This window comes from Mobula hypostoma, chromosome 5, assembly GCF_963921235.1.
Source record: "Mobula hypostoma chromosome 5, sMobHyp1.1, whole genome shotgun sequence".
NCBI classification, from domain to species: domain Eukaryota; kingdom Metazoa; phylum Chordata; class Chondrichthyes; order Myliobatiformes; family Myliobatidae; genus Mobula; species Mobula hypostoma.
The window spans coordinates 125,547,999-125,575,270 of NC_086101.1; the positions used below are offsets into that span (position 1 = coordinate 125,547,999).

At 40.1% G+C, this 27,272-nt stretch overlaps 1 protein-coding gene across 1 annotated transcript in view; it reads left to right on the forward strand.

Moving 5' to 3' along the window:
- The window catches only part of dnah6 (dynein, axonemal, heavy chain 6), a 402,938-nt gene that overhangs the window by 283,659 nt on the left and 92,007 nt on the right, over nucleotides 1-27,272 (forward strand). Inside the window, exons 56-59 of the mRNA XM_063047640.1 lie at nucleotides 3,233-3,436; nucleotides 7,667-7,792; nucleotides 20,080-20,244; nucleotides 20,607-20,674. Of these exons, the coding sequence (XP_062903710.1) occupies nucleotides 3,233-3,436; nucleotides 7,667-7,792; nucleotides 20,080-20,244; nucleotides 20,607-20,674 (563 nt within the window). The remainder of the gene's footprint in view (nucleotides 1-3,232; nucleotides 3,437-7,666; nucleotides 7,793-20,079; nucleotides 20,245-20,606; nucleotides 20,675-27,272) is intronic.

A 27,272-nucleotide genomic window follows, 5' to 3' on the forward strand; every position in this document is an offset into this window, starting at 1 on the left:
CTTCCACATTTTAAAAGATCTATTTTGATTGCTCGTTCTGATAGGCGTTTCTTGAGCAAAAATTATATCGGACTGGAATCTATAAATAATTTTAATAGTCTTCTTTCACTTAATAGGGTAATTCCAACCACGTACGTTCCAACTAATAACATTTATCTGTTCAACTGCTATAAAATATTTTTTTTAAACACGAAAATACATGCATACCAACGGGGGCTAATCAAAAATGGCAATGATGAGTATAACCATAAAGAAAACACGCATGCTCTGGAACACCGTAATGGGAAAAAATACAAGGAGAAAAAACCCCCCGAAAAAAATGAAATTAATCCTACAATAAGACCTATAATTCAAAACTACCCCCCATCCTCCCACCATCCGAAAAGATAGAAATCCGACAAAAAGAAGAAATAAGCCGGAATGCATCCCCATAGAACAAGTAAAAAGAAACAGAACTCCGCAAGCTGCTCAATTTAAATGGTGATTTTTAAAGTTTTTCTTAATTCCCCCCCTCCCCTTTACAAAAAAACACACAGCCCTAAGATAAGAAAGCCCTACAGAGAAAAAAAAGAATGTTTATACTTAATCATTAAAAATAAACAAGGGAATGCAAAAAACAATCTCCAGAGACATCAAAGCAATCAAATTAAACCTAGACAATGTAATCTCTAACGAAAAAATCGGCACCATTAATCCGTTGGTTTACTGCCCGATGAAAAAACACTGTTTCTGATAGAAAAATTAAAACTAATTATCTGTTTACTAAGCACTATATAAACTATAAAAACTATCACTTAATTAATGAAGAAAAGGAAAAATAAAAACAGATAATCAAACCAGTTAACAATCTGTCCGCTGTGTTAATTCACTCAGTATACCAAACAAACTTCGGAAAAGTCATCCATCAGTCAAATCAAGAAGTTTACATCTTCTTTAAATAGTCCATCGATCAAAGGATATCTTCAACATATAAGAAATCTTCAAAGCCTGTTTTCTTTTGGAAAGTTATTCAGCAGACCTAATACCATTCAGACCTCGGCCACCTCCAAAATAGAATTAACATAGTCCAATGCCGCTTGGGGATCCAAAAAAGCACATGGAGTCGAATCTTTAGGAAATAACTTTAATCGGGCTGGATAGTGAAGTGATGGGAATAATCCCTTAGCATGGGCTATCTACATAGCTGGAACAAATTTGATCCACTGTTCCATAACTCCCCATAGATAGTCTTCATAAAAACGAATCTCGGAACCGTTAAATTTAAAAACTCTCTGTTTCCTTGCACATTTTATGATTTGGTCTTTAACTTTAAAACGAAGAAAGCTGACCAAAATTGCCTGTGATTTATCTGAATCTTGAGATTTTGAAGTGAAAATTCTATGTGCTCTTTCAATAATGGGAGGTTGAGGTAGAATATCCAGAGATAGCGATTGAAACAAATTAGCAAAATAGTCCAATAAATTCCCACTCTCAGATCCTTCTTTCAGTCCAACAATTCGAATGTTATTCCGACGAGACCTTGCTTCCAGATTGATAATCCTGCATTGAGCCTGTTCCAAGCAAGCTGAAATATCCTCTATCTGACGCTTCGACTCTTTAAGCTCAGTATTCAAGGAAATAATATTTTACTCTACAAACTGAAAACTCTGTTGGAACAATTTCATTTCAGAAGTGTTATTATCTATTTTCTTGTTGAGAGCCATCAACGCACATTCTAAACGCTCAGCCCAGACAGGCATATCTTTTGATTTTTCTTTCGAAATTTTTCCCTTTCCATTGCTGGATTCAGAAAGCTGCTTTCCACTTCTTAAAGACTGTGACATAATGGCATCTATTCCCCTCCAAGATCCGACAAATAAAAGTTAAAAATTCAAAGTTTAAACTGGGGAAAAGGAGGAATTAAAGGCAGCCACAAAATTTGCGTGTTACTCCATTGAGCTGCAGGTGGATAAGTAACACACATCTAAGGTCAGTATGATTTGGGATTCAACTAAACAGCATAGTTGAGATGCTCCAATTAAGGGACATTGATTGTAGTGAATGCTGTGTAAATACTGCTCACACACTATATTCGGTCACCAAGAAATGATAGATTGAACACTACCATAAAATTATAAAGGAAGTATATTTACCAATTTTTAATTTTATTGAACAATTAACAGGAAAAGAAAGAGCAAAGGGCCCATTACAGTTAAACCAGTCCAATATGCACATAAATATTGGAGCTCATTTCTGTAGTAGTCGGGTATATCATTTTACTCACGTGCTGAACCTATCGTCTGCATGAAGGCACCTGCCACAGTCGGAATTTACCGAAGATCATCTCGAATGAACTGCCTCTCTCAGAAGTATTGGCCCTTCTTCCTTGGAGCCACTCATCTGCACAAAATACTTCTTACAATGGGATCTCTCCTTCTAATGGCATTCTGCGGTATCTTCCATTGTGCACCACCCCGCAGCGCCCCCCCCCCAAAAAAAACCCAAACTAGATTACTGCCCTTCAGAAATCTGCTCCCATCTGGCACTCTCGAAAGTATCATGCATCTCACTGGGCAGAAAGTTACAACACATACCAAGACTACCCTGACTGGCTGACACAACATTCCTAAGTTAGACAACATGGCTCCTTATCTTTACCTGAAGCCAAAACACACTTTCTAACAGGACACACTGCCAAAAAAAAACTTTACAGCATAGGTGTAGCAATCTTAACCATGGCATTACACTTGAAAAAAAATATTGTTTCACATCATGTTAGAGAATAGATGGGATGGAAGAAGCTTAACAACGAAGAAATGCAGCAGAAGTTTACAATGGAACCAATTAATTTATTCATCTTCCAATTTTCTAAACTTACGGTGTCTGTTGATGTTAGAATTAATGTAATAACTGACCATAGGTTTTCTACCTCCTTAGTAGGTGTATTCTAAATGATTAAGCATAACTTACTGTAACATCTAGAGCCAAGTCAGTGTACTGTGCTGAATAGCACAACTTTTTTGTTAGTTAAACTTTTGCTTTTTCTTTGCAGCAAAATTTGTAAAATTCTGTATTGGAATGTGGTTTTTCTTATAATAGGCCTTAACAATGCACTAGGTGAATTTAGATCTGATGCAGTTTATTTTTCATGTCAATAATTGTGGCATATTTAAAATTTATGCACATCTGTTCATTATAAACTAAATCCAGCATTTGGGAACAGTTTATTAATCAAGTTGTTGATTTTTTATAGCTAATAGATCACTGGATTAAAGGCTGCACAGAACTCAGAATCCCCATCAGTGCAGATTTCAGTCTCACTAGCATCTTAGGTGATCCCTATGAGATTCGCCAATGGAACGCAGATGGTCTACCACGAGATAACATTTCTACTGAGAATGGCATCCTTGTGAACCGGGGTCACCGATGGCCCTTGATGATTGATCCACAGGATCAGGTTAGAATGCATAAGCTGCACCTTAAGTAGCATAGGACACATTTTTCATGGAGTTCACATGAGCTTTACGGTGGCAACACTTTAAAAAAGCTATTTTTGGAATGAACTAGTAATTAAAATCCTAACTTAATTTCTTTGCGTTGAATCAGTAGTTGAAAGGATATGTTGATTTGCAATTAGAGATACCTTGTAAGTAAGGAAAGTTGTTTTTTTCTGCACTACTAATGATGTCGTTATTTTCAGCAGTATTGTAATTTTTTCAATAAAATATATGGAAAACTAGAGTGTATTCCATAAAACATTTTGACCTAGATTTGAAAATAAATTTCAACAATCCCCATGTATTTGCTAATGTTTCAGTGCAAACTTGTCTGCAACTTTGTGTTTTTCTTTTCAAATACTGAAGTCCTGTAATTGCATTCAATATGTCTGTGGGAGTTTTGCTGAATGTATTGCAGTGCTGAACTACTACTCCTAAGTCCAATGAAGAAATACAAAGTTGCAGCAATTTCATATCCTTTAGGCTGGGATATCTGCATGTGGAACTGAGGTCCAGATGACGTTTCCATTCTTAAAACCAAAATGATTTGTTGTCCAGAATTGTGTTGCAGTTGTGATTTTAATCAATTGGGCTGATTTAAAGGTTTTATTTTTAATTTGATTATATATTTTATTTTACTATTTTAAAACCTTTTAATTCTTTGTGAATTTTTAAAGATTTTATAGAAAATAGGTGTGTAAAACTCTTGACAGAGTTGACAGTTAGCTAAATGAGGTCTTAGCGAGTTGTCAGTTTTTTAAAAGTTCGGTTGTTTTGTGGGTGGGCCTTGTTCTGGCACCTAGATAATGGCATTTTCCTTGCACAAGGCTTCACTGTTAGTATTTTTCTGCAAGTTCATCATCAATTGAATAAGTGCATTTTATTGTTAGGGTCCAGCAGCAAGCATGAACAGCATGTCACTGATGGAAAATTCTGGGCCAGTATTACACAATGGACTAAATGTTGAGTGACCCTCCTTTACCAATGTATCAATTATTTAGTATGTCTAATTACAGATTTACTTCGTTGGTTAAGCGATGAGTATTTGCATACAGGCTGAATACCTTTAATATGATGCAATTCCCAAATAAAACTGCCATTGAAGTATTAGCTCTGATAATCCTGGAAGCATTGAGCAATTTGTACTTGCCACTCTCTTATCTGTTAAGCCTGCATATATCTAGAGGGAACATTTCAGCAGTAACTTTGTTTCTGAAGCAAACTGTGAATTGTGAAGCATGTGTCAGAACATGTCTGCTATTCACCACCATTTAGAAACTTCAGAAAATTATTGTATATTAATCATGTCATTAGATATTTTAAAATTGTAGCACTAAATCCTATGAAACAATTAAGCTCATTTGTTAACCCAGTTAATTCAGCAAAATGAGAAGCGCCTCTTTCCTTGTCACTGAAATGAATAATGTTGTTGCATTTGCATTGGGTCCAGTCGCCAATAGGTTCTGAAGGCAGATTTCCTAGCATAACTTCTCAGAAACTGCATGTAATTGGTTCTCCCTGTTGGATTCAGACTACTATTTTAGTGGGAAAAAAGACTGGGAATACACAGTGGGAATGGAAGATCTAACAAAAGAAAATCGAGTTGTCATGTCATTTAGGATCCACCATTTCAGAATCAGAGTCAGAATCTGATTTATCACTGACATATGACATGAAATTTCTTATTCTGAGTAGCAGTTCAGTGCAAGGACATAAAAATCTATAAATTATAAAAAAATACATAAATAGTACAATAAAGGAATATTCGGGGAGTGTCCATGGGCTTATGGAGCTTTCAGAAATCTGATGGTGGAGAGGAAGAAACTGTTTGTAAATCATTAAGTGTGGGTCCTCAGGCTCCTCAATCTTCTGCCTGATGGTAGAAATGAGAAGCCAGCATGTCCTGAATGGTGAGGGTCCTTAATGATAGATACCCCTTTCTTGAGGCACCAGATTTTGAAGATGTATTCGACTGTAGGGAGGGTTGTGCCTTTGATGGTGTTGACTCTGTCTACAGCCCTCTGCAGCCTCTTATGATTCTATGCATTGGAGCCTCCATTCCAGGCTGAGATGCAACTTGTCAGAATGCTCTCTGGCATACTTTTTTTAGCAATTTGCAAGTAGATGGTGACATACCAAATCTCCCCAAACTCCTAAGTACAGACACTGAAGTTTAAATTACGGAAGTAATTTTAAAGTGGTTACAATTTCAGTATCACATTCTTAGATACACTTATTTATGCTTTTAGAAAAAATATAGACACAAGATAAAACATGAATCAGAGGAAAAGAGCTTGGCATTGAAGATATTTTGCATTGGGTCACATGCATTGTAGAACATTGTCACATAAAGTCTTTATACAACAAATCTGTTAATACATGGCCCATTGCTGTTTTGAAGGCACTAAACAATTCTAGACCAATATTTGTGAAATAGGGTTGTCCACTTGCCTCGCATTAACAAAGCTTTCTTGGTCCACCATTGAAAATGTTTGGGAGACAGTACTTAGATCATTTCTAACCTTTTCATTGCCTACTCTGGAAAGTATACATTTCCCAAGAATGAAGTTTTGTAATTTGGTTTGCTCAGATGGTGGATCTCCTGTTTGAGATGAAATTGTGTAGATAGAGCCTGCATTCTGTTGAGTTTCAAAAAAATGAGAGGTACTTCAGTATATTTCAGAATATTTGATGGGAGAAAGACACAGTGCTTTGGGAGAGGAGAAACATATTCTAAGGCAGAAGAGATTGTGCAATAAGAAGGAAATAAGATTTGAGAGAGGTTTAGATATGAACATGTTATCATCTTCAATGAGTTCTGTTCTATTGTTTGTCAATGACTCCTTGGCATCTAACTTAATGATCATTGGCGTTCTGAGTGGTTGACTCATATAATGAGAAGACTGCCCAACAATCTGCTGTTACAGTGAATGGTTGAGTGCCATCTTCTGTAAGAAGGCAGATCTGTGTTGGTGAATTTCTTGCGAAGAGTCTGTGTCACGATTTCCAGTCCAGTAAGTGGGGACTGCCTCCCTTCAAAGATTTGTTGGCATGTCTTCACATAGCACAGGTTCATGAAAATCTCATCCACTATTGGGGTAGGGAAAAAATGGCACATTTGTTACTGCTTAAAAACTCATATATTATGATTACCTTTGAAAGGAGGGGTAGGAATTCCATGCATCATTATTTCTTGGCCTTTTTAAAAGCAAATTAGTTTCTATATCCTTTTAGAATTTTCTGTTATTTCCCTGTTTGACAGAGGATACATTTCCCACTGTCTATGGCACAATCTGGAAGTAGATTGTAAACAAAGTGACTTTGATGGAAAGCTGTATATTTTTTGTAAGTTAACATACATATTCATTGGTTTATTTTTTTCAGATAAGAGTACATAAGAAAATGTAGTCTTCCGCTGGCTTTCTGTTCCTCTTTCAAAAAGCAATTTAGCTGTTGCTTTTGGCAATTTGCTTACTCTCATGTTGAGCCAGATCTTACAGAGCATCTGATTTAATGCACGGATGCCAACAATTAATTCCAGCTTGGTGTGAATAAAAATTGATCAGCCACAAAATACATTGCGGTAGCAAACTTAGGAATATTATTAAGCTCCAAGCTGAAATTCTAAAACCTGTGCCAACTGGGCTTTGGTGCAGTTTATTTTTTTTAGTCACCTTTCTCTTTACAGAAGTTCAGGCAATGAAAAATCATAAAAATGAAGTCAGAATAAAAGTATGCTATTATGAAATTTATGTAGAAAAAATACACATAAACATACAGAGTTAAGTTAATTTACCAAGGACAATAACTGCAAGCTGCTGGTACTTGTACACTGACATTTTGGAGAATAATGTTACAATTTTTTTCAGTTAATTAAAACCATAACCAATTTTCTTCTGCCGACAAGGTCTGTGAACTGAACACCCACCAGGACAATACTGTGAGAGAGAAACCTCCCATCGGAATGCAACTTCACATAAAATTTGAGATTTGTTGGGGGAGAAGGGAGCTTACAGTACAGAAAATTGTGATAAGGATGCTTTTCTTGGAATGCAACCCTGCATTGTAATGCAGGGCGACAATATAGTTTCAACATTCTATGGTGAACAAATGCTGGAAATTGACATAGCAATGTTTATATTTAAATGTGTACATGATATTGTTGATAATTGATTTTAAATTGTTTACAGGCAAATCGTTGGATAAGGAATATGGAGGCTAAGAATGGCTTGAAGATAATTAAACTGACAGACTCTGGACTCCTGCGCACATTAGAAAATGCTATTCGGCTTGGCATGCCTATACTTTTGGAAGAGGTAACTGTATTCTGTTATACTCATTTTTCCTTTCACTCAAATAAGCAGCTCAACAGGCAGAACATTATTGAACAGTACACAAACAACAAGATGCATTGAAAAACGCTTGTAAAAATGGTCATTACACATCCAGCATTAACACAAAATGCTGGAGGAATTCAGCATGTCAGGCAGCATCTATAGAGAGGAGTAAACAGTTGATGGTTCAGGTTGAGACTTCTCATTATTACAGGGAAGGAAGGGCAGAAGCCAGAGTAAGAAGCTGGGGGGAAGGGGAAGAATACAAGGTGACAGGTGATAGGTGAAACTAGGTGAGGGGGGAATGTGGGTGGGTGAAAAGGGGGATAAAATAAGAAGTTGGGAGATGATAGGTGGAAGAGCTAAAAGGCTAAAGAAGGAATCTAATAGGAGAGGAGGGTAGATCATAGAATAAAAGGGAGGAGGATGGGAACCAGAGTGAGGTGATGGACAGGTAAGACATTAATACTTATTTTCCAAGCAAGGTAATTATTTAAATACGCAAACACAAGGAAATCTGCAGATGCTGGAAGTTCAAGCAACACACAAAATGCTGGCGGAACTGTTAATGAAGTCAATAAGCTCAGCATGCTGTTTATGATTAATGAAAAGTTCTACCATCATTTTTTGTGTGTTGCTTTGATTATTTAAATGCTGTCACTTAATACTGCAATCCAAATAAAAACCAACATAGCTCTCACCCAGGAAAACATATACTATTGGATTTAAAACTGTTTATTAAAAGTGAAGAATTTCTTACCTCAGGAAAACAGAGATAAACATTATCTCATATTAGATTGGCATCTGACTGCTTTGAAGACTTAACATCATAGCTTTTATGTGCAACAGAGTTGGCTGCAAGCAGTTAGTATATCTTGGGTAGCTTGACCTAAGGCCCAGTGCATAGGCATGTCTTAATGGCTGGCCACCAAACAATTTATGGTTTGTAAAGTCCCTTAAACATGTTTAAAAAAAGAGTTTTAAAATGCTTAGATATATAATTCACTGGCACAAGTTAATTAAAACAATGAAAATGATAGTTTTTTTTAACAAAACAAGTTGTCTAGTTTAGTTAAGCATTTAATTACCAGTTTAATTAGTTTCCCATAACATTTTAGGCTGAAGGACCAGTTCCAGTGCTATATTCTTCTATGTTCTATGTCTTTCTTCTGAGGGATGATGATATTTATATGAATTTAACCACTGTTGGTGTGCCATTTATGGCATGTGTATAGTTGAAGAGCTAATTCAATTCATTATAGAATGCATCCAGACTCAGTGACAATGAGTCCAGGAACAGAGCAGAGGCCGTATAAGCTGGAATCAGGACATAAGCCTGATCTGTCACATTGTTCAATCTCTACCCTTTCAAAAAGTGTGTTATCCTGTCAATCTCTAGCTGTGCCACAGGAAATCCCCAACAATCTCACAAACAAAATTATATTTCTAAAGGTTCAGTATTTGACTTTACATTATAAATTGTATGCTTACAAACGCATATTCACATATACAATGTGTGTCAAGAAATGCAGAGCTGTATCCATTAATGAACAAGGTCAGAAAGTTAAAAGATCTGCATGTTCAAAGGTTTAAAGGTCGAATTTAATGTCAGAGAAATGTAATACAATATACATCCTGAAATTAAAAACGCAAACATGCGGAATTCTGCAGATGCTGGAAATTCAAGCAACACACATCAAAGTTGCTGGTGAACGCAGCAGGCCAGGCAGCAACTCTAGGAAGAGGGACAGTCGACGTTTTGGGCCGAGACCCTTCGTCAGGACTAACTGAAGGAAGAGCTAGTAAGAGATTTGAAACTTTCACCCTGCCCTCAAGTTTACCTGGTCCATTTCCGACACCTCCCTCCCCTTTCTAGATCTTTCTGTCTCTATCTCTGGAGACAGCTTATCTACTGATGTCTACTGATGTCTACTGTAAGCCTACTGACTCTCACAGCTGTCTGGACTATTCCTCTTCTCACCCTGTCTCTTGCAAAAATGCCATCCCCTTCTCGCAATTCCTCCGTCTCCGCTGCATCTGCTCTCAGGATGAGGCTTTTCATTCTAGGACGAGGGAAATGTCCTCCTTTTTTAAAGAAAGGGGCTTCCCTTCCTCCACCATCAACTCTGCTCTCAAACGCATCTCCCCCATTTCACACACATCTGTTCTCACTCCATCCTCCCGCCACCCCACTAGGAATAGGGTTCCCCTGGTCCTCACCTACCACCCCACCAGCTTCCGGATCCACCACCTCCAACAGGATCCCACCACTAAGCACCTCTTTCCTCCCCCCCTCCACTTTCCGCAGGGCTAACTCCCTACGCGACTCCCTTGTCCATTTGTCCCCCCCATCCCTCCCCACTGATCTCCCTCCTGGCACTTATCCTTGTAAGCGGAACAAGTGCCACACGTGCCCTTACATTTCCTCCCTTACCACCATTCAGGGCCCCAGACAGTCCTTCCAGGTGAGGCGACACTTCACCTGTGAGTCGGCTGGGGTGATATACTGCATCCAGTGCTCCCGATGTGACCTTCTATATATTGGCAAGACCCGACGCAGACTGGGAGATCATTTTGCTGAACACCTACGCTCTGTCCGCTAGAGAAAGCAGGATCTCCCAGTGGCCACACATTTTAATTCCACATCCCATTCCCATTCTGATATGTCTATCTACGGCTTCCTCTACTGTAAAGATGAAGCCACACTCAGGTTGGAGGAACAACACCTTATATTCCGTCTGGGTAGCCTCTAACCTGATGGCATGAACATTGACTTCTCAAACTTCCGCTAATGCCCCACTTCCCCCTCGTACTCCATCCGTTATTTATTTATATACACACATTCTTTCTCTCTCTCCTTTTTCTCCCTTTGTCCCTCTGACTATACCCCTTGCCCATCCTCTGGGGTTTTTTCCCCCCTCCCCCTTTTCCTTCTCCCTGGGCCTCCTGTCCCATGATCCTCTCATATCCCTTTTGCCAATCACCTGTCCAGCTCTTGGCTCCATCCCTCCCGCTCCTGTCTTCTCCCATCATTTTGGATCTCCCCCTCCCCCTCCCACTTTCAAATCTCTTACTAGCTCTTCCTTCAGTTAGTCCTGATGAAGGGTCTTGGCCCGAAACGTCGACTGTACCTCTTCCTAGAGATGCTGCCTGGCCTGCTGCGTTCACCAGCAACTTTGATGTGTGTTACATCCTGAAATGCTTTTTCTTCACAAACATCCACGAAAACAGAGAAGTGCCCCAAAGAATGAATGACAGTTAAACGTGAGAACCCCAAAGTCCCCCTCCCCCAGCTCCCCCCTCCCACGCATAAGCAGCAGCAAGCAATGATTCCCCCCCACCAGCAAAAAAAGGCACATTGGTACCGTCACCAAGCCCAAACGTGTGTTAAGCAATAGCAAAGACACAGACCAAAGTTACCCCAAGGACTTCGCATTTCATCTAACATTTGACAAACCACAGGTTCTCTCTCTCCCTGGCATGAGATAGGGAGGTGTCCCCCATTTTCACAGCGAGCATGAGACATAACAACAACCCACTGATTTACGATGTTAAAAGTCCACTTCGTCACTTTTTCCGAGCTCTGTGTCTGAAGATCGCAAAGACCTCAGGTCTTCGGGCCCACAGCAAAAGATTTTCCGGCCTCCCCGATAACACACGAGTCTCCTGCCGAGACACCAACTCTCGATCCGCCCGTCTGAAGAGCCCCGAGACCTCAAGCTTCCAAACACGATCGACACTCTCAGGCCAAACTCTTGGCATATCGAATAATGCCCAGTCATGGAACCCTTAAGAACGGGTCCCATTTCCGCAAAGAACTGAAGCCTGCGTGTAACTCCAGGTCAGGGTCTTCAAGAGAACCCTGAAATGGAAAAATAAAGATATTAAAGGTGGAAATAGACCTGTTTTCCAAATACTAAACACACATGTAACATGGCTGGTAAATAATGTGCTCACACAAAATTCTAGAGAACAGAAGCAGGGCCTTTAGCTACCATATCCATGCTGACCTTCAAGTTCTCTCCATAATAATCCTATTTACTGGCACTTAGTCTTGCAGCGTGTTATATCTTGGTGATTCAAGTGCTCATCCAAATGCTTTTATATGTGGTGGGAATATCCACATCGATCAGCTTATGAGGTAGTGTGTACCACGTTGCTATCATCATCCAGGCATAAAAACTCAAAAACTTCTTCCTTAGGTCTTCACCTTAATTTTGGTTTTGCAAACACCACCATGGGGAAAATATCTTATTGTCAACCTTATGTATAACTCACATAACTTTGTAAGCCTCTATCAACCAGACTACCCCATTCATCCTCATTGCAAGGGGTCCTAGCCTAATTTGTTTCTCCTCGGAACTGCAAATTCCATTGACAACAATGTCCTGGTGAATCTTTTCTGCACCAGTACAATCATATACTGCATTGTCATCATTCAGTGATTGACTGTGTCGTCAATTAGTGTGTTGTGATCACACAATGTTTCAGCGGTGGCCTAGCCATTATTTTGTAAAATTGTACTGTACACCCTACTGTAATACAAAATGCCTTAGCTAATGAGAACAGACAGTCTGTGTGCCTTAAAACAAGCTGCTGAGGAACTCGGTGAGTTAAACAGCATCTGTGGGGACAAAAGGATTGCCGACTTTCTTGGGTTAAGACCTTGAATCAGGACTGGGAGTATAGAAGGAAGATAGCTAGTATAAAGAGATAAGAGGGAAGGACAAGACAAGGATCATCAATTCTTTTGCTTCTACTGATGCTGCTTGAGTCACTGAGTTTCTACAGCAGTTTGCTCAAAGGTGTTTAGCTCAAGATTTCAGCATCTTTACCTCAATGGTAATGAGCATGCTGCCTTGTGGGATCTTTGGACTTGTACACCTATATCATTTCTTTGGGCATATAGCCCTTATTATCTTTCCCAAAATACATCATCCTACACTTACCAGGATTAAATTTTATTTGTTATTAGCGTGCCCAGTTTTCCAGCTGATTCTATAGTTTAGGACCACGCTTCTCACCATCAACAGTACCAACAGTTTTCTGATTAGTGAGAATCAATCAAAAATGCACAACTCACTCAATTCAAATAATGCTTATGCTTGAACTCCCCTTCTGATGCTTATTAGGGATTAACATAATTGTGCATTCCAGAAAGCAAGGCCTACATAAGAGTCGTAGAACACTACTGCGCAGAAACAGTCCCTTCTGCCCATCTATTCGAGCCAAACTAGATGGATCTGCCTAGTCCCTTTGACCTGCATCTGGACCATAACCTTCTATGACCTTCCCATCCATGTATCACCCCTAACCCATGATCTTTTGTTCTAGTTTCACCCAAGCTCAGTGGAAAAAGCCTGCTTGCATTTACTCTATCTATACACCTCATAATTGTATATACCTCTATGAAATCTCCCCTAAAGACTTCTACTCTAGGGAATAAAGTTCTAACCTATTCAACCTTTCCCTATAGCTCAAGTACTCAACGTCCTTGTAAATTTTCTCTGCATTCCTTCAATCTTATTGACATCTTTCTCAGAGGTACATGACCAAACTTGCACACAGTACTCCAAATTAGTCCTTGTCAACATCTTATGCAACTTCAACATAACATCCCAACTTCTGTACTCAATACTCTAATTTATGAAAGTCAATGTGCCAAAAGGTACATGTACCTTTACAATCCTATCTACCTGTAATGCACTTTCAAGGAATCATTGATCTGTATTCCCAGATCCCTCTGATCTACTGTACTCCTCAGTGCCCTCCTGCTCACTGTGTAAGTCCTAATCTGGTTTGTCCTCCCAAAGTATAACACCTCACACTTATCTGCATTAAATTTCATCTGCCATTTTTCAGCCCATTTTTCCAGCTGCTCCAGATCTCACTGTAAGCTTTGATAGTCTTCACTGACTACTACACCCCCACTCTTGGTGTTACCTGCAAATTTGCTTTTCCAGTTCTACCACATTATCATCCAGATCATTGAATTGGGTGACAAACAATGATCAACCCAGCACAGATCCCTGTAGTATAACACTATATAGAGGTCTCCAGACAGAGAGGCAACCATCTGCTACCTCTCTGGCTTCTGGCTTCTACCACGAAGCCAGTGTTTAATTCATTTACCACATAAAATCCTGTGGCATTACAGGAAAGATACCGGCGTAGAAAAAGGGATGGCTGAGAGGCAGGAGTCAGCAAGTGGGAATAAGATGGGCCTATTCTGGTTGGCTGCCTGTGACTATTGGTGTTCCTCAGGGGTCAATATTAGGACCACTACTTTTCACCTTGTTTGTCAATGACTTGGATTATGGAATTGATGGCTTTTTGGCAAAGTTTGCAGATGTTACAAAGATAGGTGGAGGTGGAGGGGTAGGTAGTGCTGAGGAAGCAATACGATTGCAACAGGACTGAGACAAATTGGGAAGAATAGGCAAAAAAGTGGCAGACGGAATACTGTGTTGAGAAATGTATGATAATGCATTTTGGTAAAAGGAACAATAGAGTGGACTATTATCTAAATGGTGAGAAGATTCAAACATCAGAGTTGCAGAAGGGCATGGGAGTCCTTGTACAATATTCTCAGAAGGTTAATTTACACGGTGTCTGTGGTAGAGAAGGCAAATGCAACATTGGCATTTATTTCAAGGGGCTTAGCATATAAAAGCAAGGAGATAATACTGAGGCTTTATAAGACACTGACCGGCTGCACTTGGAGTATTGTCAACAGTTTTGGGCCCCATATTTCAGAAAGGATGTGTTGTTAGATGATTCTGGGAATGAAGGTGTTAACATATGAGGAGCGTTTGACAGCCTGTATTCACTGAAATTTAGAAAAATGCAGGGTGGGGGGCCGGGGTTGGTGGGAATCTCATTGATACCTACTGAATGTTGGAAGGACTAGATAGTGTGGATGTATAGAGCATGTTTCCTATGGTGGGGGTATCCAGAACTAGAGGGCACAGCCTCAAAATTGAGGGGCAACCTTTTGGAATAGAGATAAGGAGGAATTTTTTTGAGCGAGATGGTAGTGAATCTATGGCATGCTCTACCACAGACTGGGGTGGAGGTCAAGTCCGTGGGTATATTTAAGGCAGAAGTTGATCGTTTCCTTATTGGTCAGGGCATCAAAGGATATGGCAAGAAGGCATCATGTATGGAGTTGAGTGGGATGCGAGATTAGCAATGATGGAATGGCGGACTAGGCTCGATGGGCTGAATGGCCTAATTCTGTTCCTATATCTTATGTTCTCATCTTATCTTGAATGCCAAGCAACCTGAACCTCCTTGACCGACCTCCCATGTGGGAACTTATCAAAAGCCTTACTAAGGTTCATGTAGACAACATCCACTGCCTTGCCTTCATCAGCTTTCCTGGTAACTTCTTCAAATGACTCTATAATATTAGTTAGACATAACCTACCATGTACAAAGCCATATTGACTTTCCCTCATCAATCCCTATCTATCCAAATACTTATATATCTTAGAATACCTTTCAATAACTTATCTATTACTGATGTCAGGTTCACTGGCCTATAATTTCTGGGCTTATTCTTAGAGCCTTTCTTAAACAACGGAACAACATAAGCTATCTTCCAGTCCTCCAGTTCCTCACCCCTGGCTAAAGATGTTTTAAATACCTCTGCTACGGTCCTTGCTTCCGACAGGATCCAAGGGAACACGTTGTCAGGACCTTGTGATTTCTCTGTCCTAATTTGCCTCAAGAAAGCAAAAACCTCCTCCTCTATAATCTCTATCTGGTGCATAACCTCAGTACTGCATTGTCTAACTTCTTTAGAATCTGTGTCCATCTCCCGAGTAAATACAGATGCAAGAAATCTATTTAAGATCTCCCCTCATCTCTTTTGGGTGCATGCATAACTAACCATTGTGATCTTCCAGAGGATCACTTTTCCTTTCTATCCTTTTGCTCTTACTATATCTGTAGAAGCCCTTGGGATTATCCTTCACCTTGTCTGCTAAAGCAACCTCATGCCTTATTTTAGCCTTCCTGATTTCCTTCTTAAGTGTTTTCTTGCATATCTTTCACTCCACATGTACCTAATTTGCTCCTTCCTGCGGACTATACCTGCTATGCACTTCCTTCTTTTTCTTAACCAGGGCCTCAAAATCTCTTGAAAACTAAAGTTTCCTAAACCTGTTATCCTTACCTTTTATTCTGACAGGAATGTATAAACTGAGTACTCTCAAAATTTCACTTTTGAAGGCTCTCACTTACTAAGTGCACGCCTTTTCCAATCCACACTTGCCAGGTCATTTCTGATACCATAAAAATTGGCCTTTCTCCAATTTAGAAACTCAACTGGAAGACCAGACCTATCCTTCTCCATAATTTTCTTGAAACTAATGGCATTATCATCACTGGGTGCAAAGTGTTCTCCTACACAAGCTTCTGCCATCTGCCCTGCTTGTTCCCTACTCTCTCTCTGGTTGAGACCTCTATATACTGATATAGGAAATTTTCCTGAATACAATTGACAAATCTTATCCCATCCAGCCCTTTTACGGTATGGGAGTCCCAGTCAATATGTGGAAAGTTAAAATCACCAGCTGTCATAACCCCATGTTCCTTGCACCAGTCTGCGAGCTCTACAAATTTGCTCTTCTAAATCCTGCGGACCATTGTCTTACCTATAATTTAATCCCTGTGATGTGGTCATCCCTTTCTTATTCCTCAGTTCCATCCATGTAGCTCAGGAATCGAGCCCTCTAGTCTGTTCTGTCTAAACAGAGCTGTGACATTTTCCTTGACTCTTATGCCATCCCTCACCATTTAATCCCTCCCACTCTATCATGTCTAAAACAATGGAACCCTGGAACATTGAGCTGCCAGTCCTGCCCCTCCTGCAACAAAGTCTCACTATTGGCTACAATGTCATAATTCCAGGTGTTGATCCATGTCCTCAGCTCATCTGCCTTTTCTACAATATGCCTTGCATTAAAATATGCTCAACTCAGAATATTAGGATCACCACACTCAACCTTTTGATTGCTAACTTTGTATGTAGGCTTAACAACATTTTCTCCTTCAGCCATTCTATATCTGCACTAGCGCTCTGGTTCCCATCTCTGCTGACACCCTACTTTAAACCCCGCTGCTCCCCAAACCCCATGCAGCACCAACACACCTTCTCACAAGGACATCAGTTTTCCTTCAGTTCATGTGCAAACTATTTTGTCTGTACAGGTCCCATCTTCCCTGGAAGAGAGCCCAATGATCCAAAAAATCTGAAGCTCTCCCTCCTGCAACATCTCCTTAGCCACATGCTAAACTGTATTATCTTCCTATTTTTGGTATCACTAGCAGATGGCATGGTTAGCAATCCTGAAATCGCAATCCTGAAGGTCCTGTCCTTCAACTTAATACCTAATTCCCTGAACTAATTTTCTTGCAGGTAATCACAATAAAGCAAAGAAATACAATAGTCACTGAAAAACTACACGCAAAGTCTGACAGACTCTGCAGATTAAAGAAAATACTGGGAACAAAAATTGTAGAGTACTTGAAAGTTAGTCCATTGGTTGTGGAATCAGTTCAGAGTTGGGGTAAATAAAGTTATCCATGCTGGTTTAGGAGCTTTCTGGTTGAAGGGTAATAAGTGTTCTTGAACTCAGTGGTGTGAGACCTAAGGCTCCTGTACCTCCTTTCTGATGGCAGCAGCAAGAAGAGGGCATGCCTGGATGTTGTGGTTTATTGATAATGGATGCTGCTTTCTTGTAGTAGTGTTCCTTGTACGTGTACACAAAGGTGGGGAGGGATTTGTCTGTGATGGACTGGGCTGCCTGTATCGACCACTGACCCCTCTTTGTAGGCTTTTCCATTCTTGGGCATTCGTGTTTCCATACCAAGCCATGATGCAACAAGTCAGGACAATTTCTTCTGTGCATTTATAAAAGTTTGTAAAAGTTTAAGAAGACATTCCAAATCTGCACAAACTTCGAAGAAAGTAGCAGTGTTGTTATGCATTCTTTGTGTGGGCACTTACAAGCTTGTCCCTGGACAGATTATCTGATATAATGACACCAAGGAATTCAAATTTACTGACCCTCTCCACCTCTTATTTCCCCAATGAGGACTGGCTCATGGACCTCAAATTTCTTTCTCAGCTCTTTAGTTTTGCTGACATTGAGTGAGAGGTTGCTGTTGAGACACTATTCAACCAGATTTCTAATCTCCCTCCTACCTGCCGATTTGTCACCACCTGCCGATTTGTCACCACCTTGGCCAACAACCAGTGGTGTCATCAGCAAACTTAGATATGGCATTGGAGTTGTACTTATCTACACAGCCATAGGTATAAAGCAAGTAGAACAGGGGGCTAAGCACACAGTCTTGTGGTGTACCTGTGCTCGTGGTGATTGTGGAGGAGTTGTTGTTGCCAATCTGAACAAACTTGATCTGCAAGTGAGAAAATCAAGGATCCATTTGCACATGGAGGTATTGAAGCCTAGGTCTTGGAGCTTATAGATTAGTTTTGAGGTGATGATGGTGTTGAATGCTAAGCTGTAGTCAATGAAGAGCATCCTTATGTCTGCATCTACATTGTCCAGATGGTCTGGAGCGAGATGAAAAGCCATATTGCTTCTGCTGTTGACCTGTTGTGACAGCAGGCAAACTGGAGTAGATCCATGTTACCCCTCAGGCAGGAGTTGATAACTAATTTCTCAAAGCACTTCATCACAATGGACGTAAGTGCTACTGGATGTTAGTCACTGAGGCAGGTTACCATGTTCTTTTTGGGCACTGGTATGAAAAAGTTTGCTTGAAGCAGGTAACTAACTCAGCCTGCTTAAGTAAGAGGTTGAAAATATATCAGTAAACATGCCCACCAGCTGGTTAGCACAGGTCTTCAATACTCAGCCAGGTACACCATCAGGCCAAATGATTTCTGTAGGTTCACCCTCCCGAAGTATGCACTTATGTCGGCCTCAAAGACTGAAATCACGGGGTCTTCGGGGGCTTTGTCGGTTTGTGAGATGCCTCCATGTTCTGTTGGTTCTGCGAGCATAAAGGCATTGAACTCATTTGAGAGCGGCATGTTGTTGTCATTTATGCGGCTTGATTTTGTTTTGAAGAAGGTGATGACTTTCAAATAGCTGCCAGAGCTGTTGAGCATCCTTTTGTGATTCAAATTTGGTCTAAAATTGCCACTTTGCATGTGAGGTCGCTTTTCAAAAGTCATATCAAGATCTCTTGTACACTCCTGGTCACTCATCCTGAACGCCACCAATCTAGCCCTCAGTAGATTGCTGAACTCTTGTAGGACTTCTGGTTGGGAAAGACTCTGAATTATTTTGTGGGGACACACTCATTTACAACTTTCTTCATAACGTCTGTGACGAATGTGGCATATTCATTCAGATCTTCTGTTGAGTCCTTGAACATGGTCCGGTACCAGCAATCTCATACCCGCTCTTCTGCCACCCATAACCATCTCTTTGTTGTTCTTACCTCTGGTGCTGTGCTCTTCAGCCTCATCCCGTAAGGACAGCTCTTGGTTGTCTCGCAAAGCCCAACTCCAAATTTTCCCTTCCCCTTATCATCTTCCACTCAATTCCCCGTCTGTCATTAGCCCCATCTGTAATCTGACATACTGTGCCCTTACTTACCTCATCTAGATCTAGCAGGCCCTGTAGCTTGAGTGGTAATAGGGCCAATAGCAATGCACTAAAGAAGCTGTGCCACTCAGACCATTTGAAGTTGGTGAAGCCCTGCCCATATCTAAGCTGATAATAAAATCTATTATTTTTAGTCATCTCTAAGTACCTTTGACATTCAGACATTAGAAACTGTTAAAGTTGAGAAATAAGTAATTAATTATTTCTAAAATAAAATAGTTGATGAGGTACACACAAACATGTGTACTTAGTAGCATTAAACTGAAATAAAAATAAAAGCTGACTTCTAGTTTTTCTTCTAAGTCTTTTTCCTGACAATCCCCATTTAATCAATGTAGTCATGAATCCTCTCCTGAATTTTGACTCAGCATGGGACCCCGGAGACATTTTCCCAGCATCACGCTGGAAAATCCCAGCATCACGCTGGAAAATCCCAGCATGTTCTGACCACTACTGGGTTCAGTGTGGAGGAACTAACTGATTTGGCTTTGCAAGTCTGGGTCTAACTTCTTCTGAGTTACACCTTTGGATATCAGCTGGTATCTGTGTTTCTCTATCATTAGATTATAACAGCTATCATTTATTTGTTTGTTAACTCCATGTTTTGTTTTTATATCACAGCTGAAAGAAAGTTTGGACCCAGCCTTGGAACCTATTCTTCTAAATCAAACATTTATGTCAGGTGGTAGGCTACTTATGCGTTTGGGAGATACAGACATTGAATATGACAAAAACTTCAAATTTTATATGACAACTAAAATGTCCAATCCACACTATCTGCCAGAGGTATTTATTTTTTTTTCTTTGACTATTTTTGCTATGGGCAGTGACCTCTGCTGGACAATGATTAAATATATATAATTAAAGATGATGATTTTCAGTATTGTTTTAAGCATTTATAGGCTTTTGTTTCTTATTTGTGCTAAACTTCTCAGGTGAGCAAGATGATGACTTAAGCAAGTAAAGATACTTGCTGTATCTATACATGTACTATACAGAATCATGTATTCATTCTACATAATTATCGTTCAGACATTATTATGTTTCATAACTTAAAAAAAATGATACCTGAGCAACAAATTTAAGAAATAATGGAAATGAAATCTGTCATTATATATTTAACATGGTTATCCTTTTTATTGCTTCAGGTATGTATAAAGGTGACGATCATCAATTTCACTGTGACCAAATCTGGTTTAGAAGATCAGCTGCTGAGGTACGATTCCTTGCTTTATATGATGTAATACTTTTCCATTATTAAAACATTCTCTGAATCTATTTTCTATCATGTAGACTCAGTAATTTTATAGATTTCACCATGCCATGAGAACAAAAAGTGATTATTAGAAGTTGAACAACGAAAGTACAATTGTATACAGTTACTTGGAGTTGCTTATCTAGTTGAGTGTGAACTAATTCAGTCATACTGTTATGCAAAGTTCTGATATGCAATTATTGATGTACTAAAATATGCGTTAGCAGCCAATCATGTCCTTTGTACGCAAAAATGACAAATTTGACCAAAAATCCAGGTAGTGTTAGAGACGGTGTTAGTATGGCTTATGCCAAAAAACAATTACTAAAGTAGGAGCTCCCTCAATTTTGTGCAATTTTCAACTTTTCATTCCATAGTAATAAGGATTTTACCTTTGAAGACATAATGCTCATAGAAGCAGAATTAGGCTATTAGGCTGTTTGGCCTGTTGAGGCTGTTCTGCCATTCGATTGTGGCTGATTTATTTTCCCTTTTATCTCCATTCTCCTGCCTTCTGCCCATACCCTTGACATCCTTATTAACTAAGAATCTGTCATCCTCCATTTTAAAGATACCTAATGATTTGCCTTCCACAGACATCTGTGGCAATAAATCCCACAGATTCATCACTCTCTGACTAAAGAAATCCTCCCCATCTCTTTTCTAAAGGGACCCTTTGGTGTAAGACTCTCCCGTTGTTGGAAACCACCTCTCCACGTCCACTCTATCTAGGTCTTTCAGTAGATTTCAATGAGATTCCCTATCATTATTCTAATCTCCAATGAATACTGGACCAGAGCTATCAAACACTCATAGATGAGCCCTTTCATTCCTGGGATCATTCCAATAAACCTCCTCTGAAACAATGGTGTAATATACATTTTGCTGCAACAGAGGAGAAGGTCTGCTCCTATGTTCATTCAATGAAGATGTACAAATCTTTGCCAGAGAGAAAGGTCCTCTGCTTCCAGAATGGCCAGAAACAAGCAAGTCCATTATAATGATCTCCTCCAGAGCTGAGAGTCTCTGATTACTGAAGCAATGCTAAAAGAAACATTGGATCTCAGGATATGCAGAATAGAAGTCACAAAAATGCATTGTTTTTAGAGGTTTGAGTCCTTTAAATGGAAGGGCATTCATTACTAAATACACAATTTAAATACATTTGTCAGAAATTCATTCTTTCATTTCATGTGGAAATTCAGGGGCTTTATGTGCCATCTGTGCTCACTGACATAATTATTGGTGTGATGAGTGGATGTTACCAGTTGTATTGTGGAGATAGTCACTTGGTTTACATTGTAGATTTTGGTTTTGCACTCTTCCCTGTATAGGTACTGTGTACCTCTCGTGGCCATTGCCCAACTTCTCTTTCAGTTGGGAGATGCAGCTCCAGATGTTAAACATGGACATCGGTTCCATTAGTGGCTTTTTCTTTCCTGTTGCTGCTCTAATACTTATATTCAAGCTCCACCTCATACTCTCAGTCTTTGAATCTCCTTTCTTCTCTTCTTCAACAGCACCTGCTGTCTTTGAAAGGCAAAGTTAGAACACATAAAGTATACAATGGTCCTGACGAAGTTAGTCCTGACGAAGGGTCTCGGCCTGAAACGTCGACTGCGCCTCTTCCTATAGATGCTGCTTGGCCTGCTGCGTTCACCAGCAACTTTGATGTATGTTGCAAGTATACAATGGTTATGTCTTTGCATCTGCTTGAGTTAACCATCTTTCATGCCATCTTGGACTATTGCAGGCAAGAACCTAAGGGGTTTTCTAATACAATCAGAATCTTACATAGTTTTCATGTTGTCTTTGCTCGGTTGCTATAGTTGGAATGTGCACTGATGTGAGTCACCAGGAAGCAGATGGCAATCCTTATTCTCAGGATCCATCCCTCTAATTGCCAGATGCTGCATATAGCTGACAGCATGAAGATTATATAATTCCCAAGAGATGGCATCCACAATGAGGAAATTCTTCATGGGATTCATAGTCGGGTGCATATTGTGGTTTTGCAGGTTATCAAGGGAGATCCTGAAGGAGTTTTTGGCTGGATCGTGGGACATGCTAGAAAATCCCAGAGTTTAAAATACAAACTCTTCGTTCCCTGAATTCAAGGCTAATGAAGTAATTTCTTCCCAGGTGGCGTGGCCAGGTTGCCTCTGATGCAGCAGTGACTGACAAAAGCTTCCTCCAGTAATGAAGTGCAAATAGTGGAGTCACAATTGAACTAGCCATAGAATTAGCTTCCATCATGATTTTTACCACGATCTGTGAACTATAAAAGGTGTTTGAACAGCCTAGTGTTATACATTAAGCTACCAAGACAGCATAATGTTTGTTTAAAGTTTTGAAGAGGCAGCAAACCATTGCAGTGTGCTGCTCATTCTACTGAGACTGCACCAATTTCCTCCAATTTTGTTGGCAGTGTATAATTGAATCACGTTATTAGTTGGTGACAACCTGATGCTGGGATTAACATCAAGTGCACCAGCTTGATTAGCAGAGAGGCTAATTTCACTTGGCACATTTTCAAACGGAAATAATCTCAGGCCGTATCTGCTCCAGTTAAAATCAAAACTGAACTGTGAAATACTCAATTAAAGGCACCATGCTATCCAATTCCATGGATCTGCTAATTTGCTCTGTGCTATCCTACTGAAGATGTTGTGGCTATGTGGAAAATCTCTTCATGAATTTTCCAGTTGATAAGGTCATAAATAAACTCTTCTGAATTCTCAAGAATTTCATTAAACACCCAAGGCACATCATTTCCTTAGGTTTTTCTCTGCATTGCCAAGTGCTGAGACTACAGGAGTATTTCACTGAAAATCCAGTCTGTAAAATTTGGCTCTGCAGCATCCATTGCTTGGTGCTTCAAATACCAAATTGATTTTAAGGAAGCAACTAACAGGCAAGACATATTCCTGGCATGGGCTACACTAGTCTTGCATTGCTTTGTTCATGTGCAACTGAGACTGTTTGGACAAGTGCAGAGCATGAAGTCAGTCAATTTGCAATATTGATCCAAACCTTCAGTGCTAAATTACACCATCAGTACTCTAGTTAATACTCTCTCATTTTCAACAACCTGAGATATAAGTTCACTTCAAGTTGTTCCCATTGCTGTGATTTTAAAGCTTTAACTATCTTTTCTTTAGAATTTATTCATTTTTAGGCCATAGGTATTGTTGGTAAGGCCCATTTGTAGTTACCTTTGATATATTGCAAGTGAGTCACTTGTTTTTGTTTTGTTGAAATTACTTCCACAGTGCTCCAGGGTGAGGGATATTAGGATTGAGAGACCATAGTCAGTACAGATTGGTGATGATAATTCTCCTTGCTGACAATCCTTAGCAATGCAAACAATGAGCTGACACACCTGTGCTACTCTCTCTACATTCACAAATATGGCAAAGTGCAACGTAAACACCATCTATAAATTTGCAGATGACAGCACTATTGTTGGTAAATCATCAGATGGCATTGAGTAAGATAGATGGGTCAGTTGAATGGTGTTGTAACAACGATCTCTGACTTAACGTTAGCAAGACCGAGGAATTGATTGTGGACTTTAGGAGGGGAAAGTTGGGAAAATGTGCACCATTCATCATCGCAGGTCAACAGTGGAAAGGGTGGGCAGTTTCAAGTTCCTGGGTGTCAACATCTTAGAGGATCTAACCTGGACCCAACACGATGATGCGATCACAAAAAAGGCACAACAGAAACTACTTCATTAGAAGTTTGAGGATGTTTGTTATGTCTCCAAACGCTTTTGAAAATTTCTATAGATGTGCAGTGGAAAGAATTCTGACTGATTGTATCACAGCCAGCTAAAGTGGCTCCAATGAAGAGATCACAAGAGGCTTCAAAAGGTTGTGGACTCAGTCAGTTCCATCACAACATAACACTCACCACTATCAACAATATCTTCAAGAAGCATTGCTAAGAACCCTTACCATCTGGGACATCCCTTCTTTTCATTACTACAATCTTAAAGCACCAGTAGGACACCATGGTAGTGTAATGGTTAGTGCAACACTATTATCGTTTAGGGCATTCTGGAGTTTGGAGTTCAATTCTGGCACTGTCTGTAAGGAGTTTGCACTGGGCAGGTTTCCTTTGACTGGCCCAGTTTCCTCCCAGATTCCAAAGACGTACCGGTTAGGAGGTTAATTAGTCATAGTAAATTGTCCTTTGATTAGGCTAGTGTTAAATCGGTAGTTGGGTGGCACTGCTCAGTGGGCCAGAAGGGCCTTTTCTGTGCCGTATCTCCAGATAAATAAATAAATAAACAAACAAATAAACAATCAGGCAGGAGCAACAAGGGCCTGACGACCCATACATAATGATTCAGAAACAGCTTCCCTCTGGGATGAGATTTCTAAACAGTCAATGAAAGCACACACACTATCTTATTATTGTTTTTTTTTGCAATATTTATGTTTTATAGTTTATAGTATTTTCATGTTTTTACACATACTGCTGTTGCAAAACAACAACTTTCACATCAAATGTGCCAATGATAATAAACCTGATTCCGATTTAAACCCAGTAGCAATAAAGTAATGGCAATATACATCCAAGTCAGTATTCTGCTTGACTTGGAGTGGGACTTGTAGGTGCCGGGTGTTCTCATGCTCCAGCAGCCCTTGTTCTTTTTGGTGGTAGATATTCTGGTTTTTGGAAAATACTATGGGTGTGGTTACTGTTTTCTATTGTTGTTGTTGTTCAGATCCTACAGGATGAATGCAGACTCTATAATGAATGGTTCATTTCAAGTCTTTGCACAAGACAGTTGCACCCACGTTACAGCATCCACAGGCTAAGTGACCTTTACTTCCCATAACAGAAACTGAGGTATCAGTCATCATTTTCTATGATTATTGACCTCAGACTTGGTAACAGCCACTTTAATAATAGCAAGCATCATTACTATATGAAAGAAGATGGTGGCTTATTTTTGCCATTTAGCTTCCACTGCTTACAGTCCATGTCTTGCAAAAGTGAAAAATTGTATAACTATGTGTGGACAGTCTGTCTCAGTGGTGTTCCTGATTGGTGTGTGAACTGCAGATCAACCAGGCACATCACTTACACGGATAGCACCACAGTGCCATAGCAGTTAGTGTGATGTTATTACAGATCAGGGTGTTGGAGTTCAAAGTTCAATTCTGACATCATTTGTAAGGAGTTTTATGAATTTCTTGTGGAATGCATGGGTTTTCTCCAGGCACTTTGGTTTAGTACCACAGTCTAAAGACCTACCGGTTAGTAGGTTAATTGTCCCATGATTAGACGAGGGTTAAATCGGGGATTGCTGAGTATCGCGGCTGGAAGAGCCTATTCTGCACTGTATCTCAATTAATAAATAAACAAAAGATATGGATGAAGGCCAGGGAGACAATCAGCACCCACTAGAAGGAAACACAATCTACAGATGACAAATTCTGCAGATGTTGGATGTCACAATAACACACACGAAATGCTGGAGAAACTCAGCAGATCAGGCAGCATCTATGGAAAGGAATAAACAGTAAACATTTCAGGCCAAGACCCTTCTTCGGGATATATGTACAGCCCACAGTTGCTGTTCAACTGCATTCCATTAGCAGTTAGTTTTTTTCCTCACTGAACGTTCTGCAAAGATCTTCACAGACATGTCTCTGTCTTTTACTTTAGGTGACACTTTATTGGGAGACCGCTTCGCCGAACACCTATGCTCCGTCCACCAAAAATAGTGGACCTCCCAGTGGCTGCCCATTTGAATTCCACCTTCCATTCCCATTCTGATATGTCTATCCATGGCCTCCTCTACTGTTGCGATAAGGCCACACTCAGGTTGGAGGAGCAACACCTTATATTCTATCTGGGTAGCTTCCAACCTGATGGCATGAGCAACAATTTCTCAAACTTCTGGTAATGCCCCCCCTCCCCCACCCCCGCCACCTTCACCATTCTCCATTCCCTTTTTTCTCTCTCACCTTATGTCCTTGCCTGCCCACTGCCTCCCTCTGGTGTTTCTCCTTGCACCTCTTGTAGCATTCTTGATCTCCAGACTTGAATGACTCTGCTCTGGCTCTCAGCAGATTCTGAATTTCATTGTTCATCCAGGTCTTCTGATTGGGGAAAACCCTAAATGATTTTTTGGGGACACACTCATCCAAAGCTATTTTAATAAATTCTGTAATGACCCTGGGGTAGTCATTCAGGTCCACAGATGAGTTCTTGAACATGGCCTAGTCCACTGACTCAAGGCAATCCTGTAACCCTTTCTCTGCTCCTGCAACCACTTCTTAGCTGTCTTGATCTCTGGAGCCTTGCTCTTTAAGCTCCGTCTGTATTCAGGTTGGAGGAATACAGCAAAATGACCTATCTTCCAGTTACTATAACGAGGATCCAAATGGCACTGGGAGTAATCCAAAGATTATAATCTCAGAGGTTTTTAATTTTCCATCTATCACCCTAAATACATGCTGCAAGACCTCATCAGTTTTCTTCCCCTATTCTATATAGTGACATCTGCCACCCTCACACTTCAGAGCACCCTGCAGTTGAG